This window comes from Anastrepha obliqua, chromosome 1 (assembly GCF_027943255.1).
Source record: "Anastrepha obliqua isolate idAnaObli1 chromosome 1, idAnaObli1_1.0, whole genome shotgun sequence".
NCBI classification, from domain to species: Eukaryota; Metazoa; Arthropoda; class Insecta; order Diptera; family Tephritidae; genus Anastrepha; species Anastrepha obliqua.
In genome coordinates, this window is record NC_072892.1 from 121,926,517 (window position 1) to 121,941,912 (window position 15,396).

Consider the following 15,396-nt stretch of genomic DNA (forward strand, 5'->3'; position numbering starts at 1 on the left):
TACCAAATGTTGAGAATGTTGTGATTCAGAAATTAAGGTGCTATTTTGAATAAACTGTGATGATTTGAGAAATGCCTTAGTTCTCAACTTCGCTTCATTTGATCTCAAACCAAAATGTTTATTGGGATGCAATAGCAGACGGTCCGTTCCGCATATTGATTTATTCAAATGTTGCCTTTCTTCTTTCTCCATGCGTTGAAAAATATGTGTGTCTGCATAGAAGCATGATGACATGCCAGTACTTGCATTTTTAATTTCGACATTTTGAAAATTCTTGACACGCCACGCTTATTTCAACCATAAACCATTGACATCGGCACAGCGTCAGAAGGTGCCCCATGGGAGCATGTCGAGCACACAAATCTAAATATCTATGAATGTATCTACAAAACGAAGCATACCTACATACATATTCGTGGGCATGCATTTACTTGTTGTTCCATTGGCATCTTGGGCTGCTGCTGCGCAATCTGTCGTTCGCCGTCCCCACTTTTATTGTGTGATAATTTAAGATATTGGAAATGCATAATAAATTATGCTTAAACGAGTTTGTATATTTATGTACATATATGTGTGGCTCAAAGTGGTACTGAAACTGATTATGTTTGCTGCATATTTTTTTTTTTTTTGACAAATGCTAATATTGCCGTTGTTACAGCACCGCCAGCTGTTTACGAGTTGCTACCTACCAGCCTAATTTCTTTTGTATACCGTGGCCGTTGTCAAGGCGCTTATGCTGTTGTGGTTTAGAACATATGTACTCGTATGTATGTATGTACCTGCATATGAATAAGTTGTTGACTTCTGATCCAGTTATGTAAATATCGATCTTTGAATGTGTGTGAGTGTTTATGTAAGCCTTATTATCACTGGTGATAACAAATGAAACATGCATCGGTCTTCGGGTTCATTGTATCGCGCCACAGTGGGAGAAACGTAGTGATAAGTTAATAAAATTATGTTCATGGGAAATTAATAATATTTATGAAATATTTACTACGAACGAGTAATGAACTGGTTACTTTATAGGCCACTGAAGCATGAGATAAAAAAACTATTTTAAATTAAATTATACATACATACGTGGGGGGCTCAACAAGTATCCGTGTTAGAAATGAAGACCCCGTTTTTTCAAAAAACTTTTTTTTTTCAAAATAACCCCCTTTTAGAAAGATACACTTTGCCCAACGCTACGACCATTTTTTAACTCCTCCAAAAAAATAGGATTTATCGAACTCTCCAAAATTCCAAAATACGCCTCTGTCTTGCCGATGATTTCCTCGTTTGAACTAAATTTTTTTCCCGCGAGCCATTTCTTCATGTTAGGGAACAAGAAAAAGTCGCAAGGAACCAATTCATAACGCAAATCATGCAGTTTGGCGGTGACAACTCCGGACGAATGTGCGGGTGCGTTATCGAGGTGAAACAGCAAAACGCGGCCGTGTCTCCTTCAATTTTTTGTGAAAGAGGTCCAATAATTCACTGTATTATTGTTCAGTGATCGTTCTTCCTTTTTCCAAAAAATAGAGGAGGGTGAGTTCGTTCTCATCCCAAAAAATCGTTGTCATGGCCATTCCGGCCGATGGGACTATCTTCGCCTTCTTTGGAGCAGATTCACCGGAAGAAATCCATTGTTTTGATTGTTGCTTAGTTTCTGGTGTGTACTCGTAATGATGAATCCAGGTTTCATCGACGGTGACAACTCGACGCAAAAATTCCTTCGGATCTCACTTAAATTGCTCCAAACACTACTTCAAAGTTAACAGCCGCATCCGCTTGTTGTTATTTGTGAGCGATTGCGGCACCCATCAGACCGACAATTTTTTCATCGCCAACTCATCATGTAAAATATTAATTGCCGTTCCGGTCGACACACGATCAGCGAGAATTATGTCGTGGACTTTTTGAATGATTTCTTGGTAACCACGTCTGCTGGGCATCCTGGTCGCTCTTCAAGAAAAACGCATGATCGCCCACGTTTGAATTCGTTGAACCAATATCTAACTGCGGTCCTAAATCGCGAAGCATCCCCATAGATAGCATCCAAGTTTGCTTTTATCTCCTCGCATTTTTCCCCATGAAAAACAAAAAGCAAATTACCGAACGATACTCTTTCCATCTTTGCGAAAATCACGAAATACGTCTTACTTGAATAGCTGCCAAATCCAAACTAACCTATCAGTCATTATGAAATTCGTTTTGCCGTCGTTTGACGTCTAACACCAACTTCCCTCAGGAACGCCCTCTGTCAATAAATACGGGTACTTATTGAACCACCCTCGTACATACATATCAAGGTCAAGTAGAAAAATGTTGATCCTTTCTCCGCTTTATTTCGAAGATGTCAAATACGAGGGTTGCTTGTATATTTTGCGTCTCGGTAACACTACGTGTGATGAGTTGTAATTCGATGTATTTATGGCAAAGTTTGGTATTTTTAGCATACACGTTTTTACTTAAGAGCTTCATTTGCTCTGTTTTCAGCGAGATGAAAAATTTACCTTGCCCAAAAGAGGGAATCAACTCGTGAACATTATCATTCGACAATTTATTACGATTTTCGTCGTGGATTATCAAGATAGTAGTGCATTGATCAACTAACTTGGAATGTTTGCGTTGAAGCACCCTTCTATTCTTTCTGCATGAATTTCGGGAAGACCGTCCAAAAACGGTTGTTGCGCCAGAAAAAATAGATGATGTGCAACAATTGATAACCCAAGATCGTCACGTGACATATCGCGAAATGGAGGCATCTTGGTCATATTGCATGAATGAGTTAGCAGGAAGATTTGTTCTCTTAGAATGCCATATAATTTGAAAACTGCTCAAAAAAGGACTCGTGTCGGTTGGTGTAAAGAAATGTTGAAGAAAATGTGGGTGTTCCAAAACGAGCTTAATAGGATACAACAAAACTGGTTCGCGGAGAAGCACCTCAAAACAAATGATGTCCTGTTTTTTCGAAGAGTCTAAGACCAGACTATCGCAACTGTACCACTTGGATAACCTTAAAGCAGTCGATTATGAGTGGTAAAAAACCGTTTGTGTGTCAGAGGTTTTCAGAAAACTAAGGAAAATCAACTGCCAAATACGACATATCCTTCACTAAGGCAATGCGAGCTCTCAGGTATCGGCTCACAGAAGAGAGTTTTTGAGCACTCAAAAGATCGAATTAATGGGTCATGCGCCCTACAGCCTTTATTCGGCACCTAATGATTTATTTTGTTCCCGACCATCAAAAATAAAATATGTTTTTCAACGCCTGAAGAAGCTGTCGAAGCCTTTAAGCAACTCGTTTTGGAGGTATTCATTTCTGAGTGCCAAAAGTGCTTTGAAATTTGGTTCAAGCAAATGCAGAAGTGTATTGACTTCCAACACAACTTTGACTTTGAAGAACAATAAAGTTACATAAATTATGCTTTTACTGCAGTTTCAGCATTAGACGCGAAATAAATATACAAAATTAAAAAGAAAATGACTGCACTGTACCTGTAATACTATGCATGTAACGAATTATTCCTTACTTGTTAACTTTATGAAACTGCTTTTCCGTTGTTCCTACTGCGTTGTTCAATATTGAATTATGACTTTTTGACCGGACGTTTTTTTGTTTTTAATATCTGCTGTAAAAAAATTTTGTTAAGAAGGCATAAATCCCGCTTATCAGATTACATCTGTTCTCAAGAGCATTCATTTCATCATCTAACTTTCCGTTAGGCGCAAATTTTGGCATTTAAATATTCTCTGAAGATTTTTTTTTTTTTATTCCTTTATTATTCCTCTTGGGAACATAGGACTATCCTAGCTTCCAGCAGACGATTTTCTGCGTCTTCTTCAGCTCCTTCGTTAGCCGATGCTGTGCTACCGAGATAGTATAAACTTTCAACTCTCCCGCGATTACATTATTGTTGGAATATGTATTATTGAGCCGCATTGCTACCGTTTTCTTGCTGTTTATTTCCAGCCCAACACTTCGTGCAGCATTGACTAGAAGATCGATTTTGGCCTGCATGTCGGAATGTCTGTGTGAAAGTAGGCAAATATCGTCCGCGTAGTCCAGGTCATGTCCGCGATAGCGTCCAAATGATGCCATGTCTCCTTTTTTCCACTTTCTTCCATTACTTTATCAAGTGTAACTGCGAATTGAAGTGGCGACAGTGGGCATCCCTGTTTTATACCGGACGTTATTCTAAATGGAGTGTTTGTGGCGCCATTGTGGACAACTGTTAGCTCCACTTTATGATATAGTGCCTTGAAGTTCTGCACCTTTTTGGCATTTAATTATTTTCTGAAGATATTTTGAATTGAATAGAATTTTATTCTGTCTAGAAATTAAAACTTTTTTATGTAAATGTTAGTATTGAGGTTAAAAGTATTTCGACAGGGCCCTTAAAGATAATACCGAACTTAATATACTTAAACTTATTTCTTAAAAAAAGAATAATTCCAAAATATTTAATCCAATCTGATAGATAGTTAGCTTTGTTTTTTAATACAAATACCACAATATTTATTATATATATATTTGTAAAAAATGTATTAGAAAAACATCGCAAAAACACAAATCGGCATAAATCTTTGCCACTTCTCAGTTTTTCATCGCTTCTATAACAGTTTGTTGTACACAAACGGAACGCCCCGGATTTATATTCGCCCGCGGACTGTCACCTCAGCAGCATTCCCCGTAGGTATAATTACTTGTGTGGAAAATTTGGGGAATGCTTATGCTGCTACAACCACAACAACATTAACGTCTTTATCTTTTGAAATTGGATGAAAAAATAAATGGGCTAATAATTATTTACTTCGTTCACGAAGCCCATTAGAGACGGTTATTTAAGATTAAGTAGACAATTTTACGGTTTTACACCATTTTTGAATACAGTTTCGTGATTTACTCGATAAGACAAAAATGTCATGGAGATTACATTAGATTAGATTCATTATGAGGTTTGCCCTTCGACTTCATGTTCTTTTGTGCCCTATGGGGATTACATAGTTTCTTAACAGAAAATATGTGTGGGCGTAGTTTTCATTAAAAATAAATAAAATATATTAACGAATTGTAAAATATAAAAATTGGATTTTTAATTAACTTTTCCGTCTTTTAATGTTGCCGCTTTGAATGGCACATGGTTTTTATGACAAACTTTGATGGTCTGGCTGTTCCTCATGAGGGCGATAGCTTTAAAGTAGACAAAAATGTTCTGTATCATATTAAAAGAGTATTTTTTTCATAGTTTTTGTCTCTTTTAAGCTAACTTATGAATATCTGGCACTGCTCTTCTGCATTGCTTACATACCTATATTTCTTTATACCGTTTTTTTATATACTAAACAACATACGCGTTTGGTTGCTTTCGTTATTGGTGTTTTTAGGCCTATAGAAGTTATTGTTGATAGTGTAGATGTTGGTGTTGCTGTTATATGTAGATGTTGTTGTGGTGTAGCTAAGCGTAGCGAAGTAAAGCTCCACTTGGGGCCGCTGGACTCCTCTACTTCTGTAAATGTTGTGTAACGAAATGGACCTTCGCCGGCAGCCCTGAAATTTCTTTGATTGGCTGCTATCTTCCGTTTAATCCGATTTTTAAGGTCAGCACAAATCCATGAATAAAATCGCACAAAGAATTTCACATTTCTATTTCTATGTACATAGGTATTCGTGTGTAATAATAAATGATGAATTCGTAACTGAGCTCTTACGGGGCTCATATGTACTTACCTTTTTCCATTCAACCCCACTTCTTTGCGGTGGTCCAAGCGCGTTTAATTTATTAACCCCATTCGTCGAATAGAGTATCAGATAAGAGTTTTTCAGGCTTACCAGGCTTGGCTTAACCTCAAATTCTCTAACTAGATCTCCAACTATGTGCTAGTCGTTTTTTTAACATTAAAAGAAAAACAATTTATGACCACAAGACAAATATTTCGTGAAATATTTTTATATTATCGTTTTTTGAAAACTATAGAAACATTTTTTTTCGTTTGAATTCGGCATTGGAAAATGGTAATGGTTGTACGGGATAGGCCGAGACAGTTATGCACCGTGACCAGATTGATGTATTCGGCGACCAATATGCTTAATTTTAATTATTTAGTATTGCGAGGAATCGAACCAGCTCCTTCGGAGGGAACATTTGTAAGTCTTCAACCTCTAGTAAGAACAGGCCCAGGATTCTGTGTCTCCTGTGACATAATGCTTCAGAATTGGTGATTAAGTGTTCCAAGGGCTCCTCTTCGTCACAGCAGAACCTGCATAAACTAGTGTTAGATAGTCATATTGCATTGACATGTTTATTGCAAGTAAAGTGGCCTGTAAGTGCTTCACTGAGTAGTCTAGGGTCCTTTTTATCTAGGATTAGAGCAGATTTTGCTCCGTTGGTACTAGAGTTCAGGAGCTTTTTGGAGAGATTAAGGCCGTTTGTGCCGTTCCAGTATTCCCTGGTTTTTATTTGGATCCATTTTTTTTTGGTTTCCTGTTTTAGGCTCTTTTTGTTAAAACCGAAAAATGGGGTCGGTCCAATAAAGGGTTTTTTTTTGGCATAAAAGTCTGCCTTCTCGTTTCCTTCGTGTCCCTCATGTCCTGGTACCCAAATCAGAGGGACCTGATTAAGAGTCGCCAGTTTGTTCGAGCATTGTTACACTCTATAAGGACTTTTGAATTAAAGGTATTTAAGGGTTTGAGGACTGATTGACTGTTTTTCGAACCCTCTTTTGAATACATTTTTTACTGTTTCCATTATGGCGAAAAGCTCCGCATGGAAAATTGCGGTATCTTCACTCAGTGTTAAAGATTTGTGTCATTCCCTGGTTCATGCAAGCTGAATGTTCTTTCACTGTTTAGGATTTTGAGGTGTTCAGTAAGATCTCCTGGCTTAAATTTTTGTTTCATATGAAAGGACAGTGCTTGCATAGCAATTACCTCTTGTATTGCTAAGTGTAGCGGTGGTAGATTTTAAAGCATTTGCGTGCCAGCAGTTGGGGCAGTTCTCATAGCCCCTGTTATGCTGACGCACACCAGCCTTTGTAGTCTACACACAACAGTTCGTTGTTTTGCCTACTATTCCTAATAGCGAAAGTTATTTTCTTACGTGGCTTTACGTCTGCGGAATACAAACATACGAATGATACGACTCTGACTCAAAGCGAACGTTCGCTTCGAAGTAGGGAATGATGACGTAACGTTCCCAACCCAGGTTTTGTGAAAGAAATAGAAAGTGCGCAAAAAACCTTCATACCTATATTCTGCCATCATATATATGTATGTATGTAAGTAGATATTTATATTCATAGTAGTAGTACTTGCCCCTAAAAGAGGGGCTGTGATTTATTATTTATGCTCTCGACAAATTTTTAATGATATTTTTAGTGTAGAAAATGGGGGGAATATCGCACCACAATGCAACACGATCTGCTGTTTAAGCATAGAGTAAACAGTTTAAAAGGCAGAAGAAACAACTCATAAGTCCTTTATATTTTTAGACCTATTTTGTAGTGCAGGCATACATATTTATGTATGTTTGTAGTTACATTTACTTATCGTCTATACATATTTATGTGGCTGATGAATGCTCGTATTTACTTAAGTTGACAGTGGCATTTGTCTGCTGATGAATAATGTGCACAAGAGTGTAATATATGTGGATACATATGTGTACTAAGTACACTTTTAGGCACAAATATTTATAAATATTTTTATCTTTGTTTATGTACTTATATACTTATGAGCTTAGGCCAAACGGTATTAGAACTGCATAGTGCGTTTTTCTGGAATACTAACTTCATGAATGCATACGAATGCATAGGTATAACATACATATGATTGTATGTACATACCGTCAGCGTCAAAATCAAGTGTACACCAAGTATTGATACGTTTTGACTATTTATTTTCTAATATACATTTTTTTTTTATATAAAAATATCGTGTATAGTAGACCGGAGTGAAATACGTAAATTTTTTCAAATCATATCGTAATAGCAGGGAAAAGTTGCTACATATCAATACAAATTCAGGAAAAAAAAGAAATTTCAAATCGGTTAATATCTTCCGTTCGCGCATTGCATTTAAAATTTACAAATTTTATAATAAATTGAACAAATATTCGAAAAATTGTAAGAGGTGGAAATGATGTTAGATAAAGTTCATTTTTTGTAGACTATTACAACATCAGGTATAGTTTGAAAAGAAAAACGTCTACCGCTCTATCAAAGCCCCTACAGCCCCTGAAAAGAAGTGGAAAATGTCATTTTTTGTATAAATTTACGTAATTGCGGGTGGTTAGTTTCTCTATTTTAATTTTTGTATAAGTCTTCTTGAGTATATATGTAAGTAGAATAAATTATTCCCCTCTTAGCGCGCCCACTGACCACACTATCTTAAAGAAGTTTTGTACAGCTCTTGGCCTGCCCTTTTTGGACGACTCAGAACTCACCGCGTGAAGGTTACTGTACGACGAGTTCCACCCACTCCCTTCCCAACCAACCAACCAACCAAAGATGAAAAATTATTTATTCGGGAGTGGCAAAGTCTGCTTTAGTGTCAAATTGAGGCATAACTGTACGAGAAGTGAGTGCTGCTCTTATAAACCCATCACGTCTCTCGTTCCCATACACTTTTGAGGACGCTTGAGTTACTAGTTTTACGCAACTCTCCACAGCTTGCGTATGGCATGGAATATTTGTTAAATCTATGGTTAATTTAGGTTTTTCTTTATCAGAAATTAATTGCAAGATATCTTCAGAAGATGCCTCATAGGTAATTCATTAAAATGGAGGAGACAGATAGCCCATTGTACTGGTCTTTTTAAACGCGTTTCAATGAATTTTATTGCACCATTCTTCCACCCAGTATTTGTTGACGTACCATCACATCCAATCACTACAACATTAGATTTATTTATACCATTTTCTTCAAAATAATTTACAATGCTGTATGCTGTGTCCTTTCCACTTTTTGAAGTAGATACTAAATGACAAAGGTACTTTGAGCCTGGTTCTGCTATTACTGAAATGTGCTCTTCTTTTTTTATAGATTGATAACGTTTGTTTCCTTTTTCAACTAAAACTAAAGTGTCATCCATCCTGCCATCAAAATACACACACATCGGATCGTTTAATTGCTCTATTGCATTCCCCGATTCGATAAGTTTTAGTCTACATTTTTCTTTTTCTCTTCTCATTTTGCTTCGATCAACAACAAAAGAAGTATCTTTGTCCGTTATAAGACCAACGTCTTTAAATGCACTAGACACAATAGCTGCTGCTGCTCTATCAGATACTCCAAAACGATCACTTGTTAAGGCCGTTGCTGGAAGTGATAAGCGCATCTGTGCATTTTTGGAACTTGCTGACTGAGAGGAAATAGAGCGTGGGGTCTGAAAATCGGGATCATTCTTATCATTGTCAACTTCAGGAGTTATCTCTGTTTCAGAATCCATACTACTACAAGAAGGTCCAGGTAAGTTGGTCTGACTTAAGTGACGAGCTTTTCTCTGCAATTTTAATGTAAGCTTTTGAGTTTCTTTGGTATCTACTGTCCCAATCTTTCCTTGTCCGAGATATCTTTGAGCATATAGAAATTTGATTTCTAATGGCGGTATCTTTCTATCTTTAGGGCATGTGCAGTTGATAGTTACCGGCCTGGGACAAATACACTTGTCAAAGCTTCTTTGACAAAAGCAATTGAGTGTCATCTCGCACTTGCAGGACGAAATGTCAAATAATGTACTTGAAGATTGTTCAATAAAATCATTGTACTTCTTTTGTTTCTCAGGTGTGTCTTTGTCCCTTGAATAAGATTTACGAAGAGTGTAGTATCGATCATGTACATGTTTAATCTTTTGTACAACTCTTGTGTGGGAAACTATTGGAATCGAAGCCTTGGAATAAAGGGACTCAGTCTGATGAGCTACAGTATCTGCTACAACTGTGAAGCTTAACTTCTGACCAGAACTGGCAGCAGAAGATTCTACTGACATTTTGTACCTCACTTCTTGCCAACATTGTATAATGTCGGTATTAATGGGAAGGACCGATGACAGCAGTGGTTTAGGTGCATCAAAAAATGGGCAGTGTATGTCCTTACGAGTAAGAGACATGAATAAAATGTTTCAAGAGATTTAATGTTAAGTAATTGTGTAAACTATGTAATTCAAAAGAACATCGAATAGAATTTTTTTTGACCAAACAGCGCTGTTCGACAAGAGTGAAAGCAGAACTGGTAATGACCAGAGAGTACTAGCTCTTCCGTGCACTTCGTTTATCGGTATGCCGCTTTCACGCAAGCCTCATTTGGCATAGGCTTCCTTAGTAGATTTGGTGTAAAATTGGTAAAAGTTAATCGCTCAGAACCACAGAAATGGATAGATTAGTAAATTAAAAATCTACTACTCAATGCTGAAAGTGCTATGTATAAAAAGGGAGCTCGATCTTTAATCATTTACCACTTCTACAAGTTTTCGTAAATCAGCTAGATTTGGGATAAAATTTGTAAATTTTAAATGCAATGCGCGAACGGAAGATATTAACCGATTTGAAATTTCTTTTTTTTTCCTGAATTTGTATTGATATGTAGCAACTTTTCCCTGCTATTACGATATGATTTGAAAAAATTTACGTATTTCACTCCGGTCTAGTGTATAGGTACTACAAGAAAAACCAAAAATTGCGTTGGTTTGTCACAATTTTTTCTGCTGACGGTGTTGGGTGTTTTCGTCAATAAAAAAAAATTTGCAGTAGGCGTTAAATAGAGAAAATGCACAAGACCGTGCACAACAATTCTCAAAAATTTGTGTGATTTTTGATCTAATTGAAACTTGCCTTGTATTATACCAAAATCCAATGATCTATAAAACTGTATGCCTGAAATTTTTCTAAAAATTCTTGGTAAAAAAATTAATGAAAGTTTGCCTAATTTTTACAAATTGTTTACAAAATTCGAAACTTTGCTCTATATGTTGTAGTAAGAACGATATTTTTATAAAAAAAAATAGTTCAAATTACAAAATACAATAATAAATAAATAGCCAAAACTTATCAATATGTGGTGTACTTTTTATTTTGATGGTGACTATATTTAAAAATGACTGAAAAAGTGTGTTTAGCTATTTTTTTTTAACTTCATATTTTTCTTCGAATTCTGTATAGCTTCAATTTTTTAAATCATTTTCCATGCGCGGGCCTTCATAAAATTTAATTTTCTCAGAAGTCTTAAACTCTTTCAGTTATAAAATATGGTAAAAAATGTACTCAATGTATGTCATGTTGTTTTACAGCTTACTAACATTAACATACAGCTTAACATACATTTTTACAGTGATCTGCGTCTTACATACTTCCCCTGTCATGCTTTCTGTTAACAAACACTATTTGAGCATACAAAATTTTGTTTTTTTTTTTAATCTCACTACAGTGCCGTGGATCGACGCTGCTGCAGTCAAGTGATCTGTAGCAGAGACAACTATGAGCTCCATGGATGCTCTGTTATTTTACAGCTTACTAACACCAGAGAATGTTAATGGAACATTCTCTGCTAACATTAACATAGAGCTTAACAGACATTTTTACAGTGATCTGCGCCTTACATGCTTTCTGTTAACAAACACTATTTTAACACAAAATTTCGTATGCTCTTTTTACTTTATTACAGTGCCATTGATCGACGCTGCCGCAGTCAAGCGATCTGTAGCAGAGACAATCACCAGCTTTGAAGTTACCACCAGCACTACACCATCAGACGTAGTCGACGAAATTGATTTCACCCCAACTATTACACCACTTTTAGCTGATATCCAAACCACAGTTAGTGTGAATGAAAATGAACAGCGTGGACATACTGGGGATGCGGATGCCGCTATTGTGAATGATGCAGAAACGACTTTAGTCGGTACAACTACTACGCAGAACTTCAATCAAACGTTACCGTTAAATGTGCCGCAAGATATCAATAATGAAATCTCTCAAGTTGGCAACGAAAGCATTGCAACAGAGGTGAGAGTAACGCCGGAGTTTGTTGATCCAAAATTCGAATATACGGAAACTCAGCTTACTGAAGACCTAGAGGAGTCCATACGGAACTCAATTAAAAATGAAATTGAGTTTGAACACGATATTGGAAATGCAGCTATCGAACATCGTTTAGAAACTACAAATCAAGAGGAACGGCAAGAAAAGTTAGACGAGATTTCGGCCATACAAAATACGCAACTACGGGGTAATACCGAGCCCAGAGAGGCATTTGGTGTATCAGCTGAATGTAAGCTGACTACTGTTTATCAATGTTTTCAATTTGTTTAAGCTATAACTTTTAAATTGCATTATTCCAGTTACATCCATCACCCCAGTTACCGTTCGTTATCAACCAGTTACAACAGAAAGCTCTTCAGTTGGATATTCCTCGACTGCGGAAACCGACCTTTCCATATATTTTCCCGTACAGGCAGAGGAGCGACCATCAATAGAAAACTTGAATGTAGGCATTCAAAGAGATGCCAGAAACCTCAATATTAGTGTGAACGAAAATTCGGAAATTTTAAAACAAAATGCCGATTCAGAAAATTACATCACTGCAGACGTTGAAATGCAAAATATTGAAGAAGAGAAAAATGAAAATCACAACGAGTTAGTTGGCGAAGATAAACACACAGCACCTGCTTATTCTAACCCTATGTCTGAAGCTGCGCTCTACTCACACGAGTCTAATGAAATTCAAGAAGCTAGTCCGAGACTGCAAGCAGAGGTCAATCACCCTCAGTACACTAGCGATAAGAAAGACAAGTCAAATGAGGGTCATGAAAATGCTATTGTTGAAACTGAAGACAAAGTAAATTCAGAAGACGATCCCATAATCGATCAAAATGAAACGAAGGTAATACCTACTGAAGATAAGGAAGCATTACTAACTGCCGCTGTGATCGGGAACTCAAACACAACTCAAGAAGATCATTCAACTCCAGAATATGAAAGTGTTGACGTGCAAACTGAGGAAAAAGCTTCTTCGTCAGAAGAAACCCCAATTGAGGGCAATGCATCGGAAGTAATTCCTGTTCAAGCGGATGACACATCGTTATCCATAGTATTGAATGAAAATCTTACGGCTACCGAACCTGTGGCAGCATTAGAAAATGATCAACTGGAAGAGCTTATGCGCCTAGAGGAAATTGAATCATTGGCAAGCGGTGAAATCTATACAACGGTTAAGCCCGAAACTGTGAAGAACGTGCACGTTGTGATCAAAAAACAGGGCGTTGAATTGGACGAAGAAAAAATTGATTCGCCGATCGCACTAACCGAAGTTGTGGAGGAAACAACAATCAGTACAGGGTTAGTGAAGGAAACGTCAGTAGCAAAAGACGGGCACGATGAGTTAGAAACCACCGAAACGACATTGGAACCTTTGGTAGAAGAAGAAAGTGTAGAGAAGGTGCAAAACATACAAAATGATGTTGCCATAAAAGAAATAACACAGGACTTAGAAGCGAGCGCGGATGTGACAATTTCTGAGCCAACAGAGAACATAGAGGATCGCAGTGATGAAAGAAATGAACAAATTAGTGCTGAGAAAGAAATCAATCAAACTGACGCAAACCACAACGAACGAAGCGAGCAAGAAGAGGAGAAAAATGATGATGCCAATATAGATACGGATTTAACCACCAATGAATTAGATTCTTCATTTGAGGAAAAAGAAGACGCTCTCAATGAAAATCAATATTTCATAAGGCTAAGCAATGAGCTTCAACACTACTCGGAGAATACAAGCACAACTCAAGATATTGCAAGCACCAGCCAAACAACGCCAACAGAAGAGCCAGTCATTACGCAAGAAGCAGAGAACAACAGCATAGACAAGCAGAGTATCGAAACTACAGAGCAAGTGGAACGAATGCACATTACACTTATTGGCACCACACACACACCAAACATCGAATCTCATGAAACAGCTGTCAGTACAACTGAGGCACAAGCAACCACGCTAAGGGAATTCGAATCATATGAAGATGAAAGCAAAAATACCGATGGTCTGGACATAGTGCCCATTTTGGTGGGTGTAAGCGCCGCACAGGGTGATATCACCGCCTCAACGAAAGGTTCACGCTCCATTAACACACAGACACATCACTCAATGCTGCTGACACGTATGGACGATACAATGGCAGCAACGCTATTTGAAACTTTCCCACCCCATGACGCCGGACAGACGTTCAATGATCATTTGGCTGCAGAAAGTAGTAGTGGCATTGGTAAGCCGTTGCCCTCACGTAGCGTTACTGAAGCAACATCCGCCTCACTACTCAGTCGCTCCGGTCTAATCATTGTGATTTGCTCCAGCATTGCATTAATGTTTCTGCTCATCTCAGTGACCGCATTCCTCATCTCATTCCAACGGCAGCATGGCACATTGGATATTGAGATGCAAGAGCAACGTTGTGGCAAAGATAATCTCGATGAAGAGGATGAGGAAGCTGGCACATGCACGAAGTTGCTAGAAATCGAATTGCCAAAATCATCGATCGTAACTGTGCCATGCGAGGAAATGGAGGAGTGTTTGTAGGAGAGGAATTTCGAATAGTACATTTAGCGTTAGACTGCTGCACACATTGTAAATAAATTGATGCTGAGATTATCGATAACTAAAAACATACTATATGTAGATGTATGTACGCGTATATGCACACATAGTCACTTGTATTTACATGCATACATACAATATGTATACGCTGGTATTTGGCGCATCGGTGCAAGTGCTTAGTTTATTTAGTTGGTATGAAATCGAAAAACAGACTGTAATTTAAATTTTTAATAGGAATATTATTTTGTATTTATGTAGTTTGTATTATTCACGATTATGTTGCCATATTTTTGACACCTTTTCTCCATTGGATTTTTTGCATTTAGTAATTTTCATTGTTTTAATTTACGAAAAGTTAACTAATCGATCACGAAAATATAACAAAGAAGCGAAAAAGTATTGTAAAATGTTGGAACTGACTTAAAGCCGAATAAATGCGTAAATCGATTTTGCTAAATTTTCAAATTCTTCTGCGTAATTCGAGAACTCATGCAAATAATCAGTGCATACATAAGCTTACTTGCATTAAGTATTAAATTATAATATGAAAACTTTATTAGTCAATCTTAGTTTTGTAAATTTAAATTAATCTTTTTCAGTGCTTAGTAAATAAAAACGAAACTTATAAAATATCTTGGTTTTATGTCACAACTGTGGTCGTTGCTGTTGTTGTTGTCATTTTGTTCTTGTTGTTGGTTTCGTTGATGTTGATATTTTTATAGTCATTATTTTTGTTGTTGTTTTGATTATTTTGTGTTTGTTGTTGTTCTCTTTGTTGACACTATTACTTTTGTTTTAATCTTTTTTGTCGTTTTTTTGTCGTTGTT

The 15,396-nt window shown here is 37.1% G+C and overlaps 1 protein-coding gene across 1 annotated transcript in view; it reads left to right on the forward strand.

Moving 5' to 3' along the window:
• LOC129235931 (uncharacterized) overlaps positions 1–15,034 on the forward strand; it is a 28,346-nt gene extending 13,312 nt beyond the window's left edge. The window contains exons 2-3 of the mRNA XM_054870017.1: positions 11,648–12,253; positions 12,324–15,034. Of these exons, the coding sequence (XP_054725992.1) occupies positions 11,648–12,253; positions 12,324–14,551 (2,834 nt within the window). The 3' untranslated portion in view covers positions 14,552–15,034. The remainder of the gene's footprint in view (positions 1–11,647; positions 12,254–12,323) is intronic.
• The last annotated feature ends 362 nt before the right edge of the window (positions 15,035–15,396 follow it).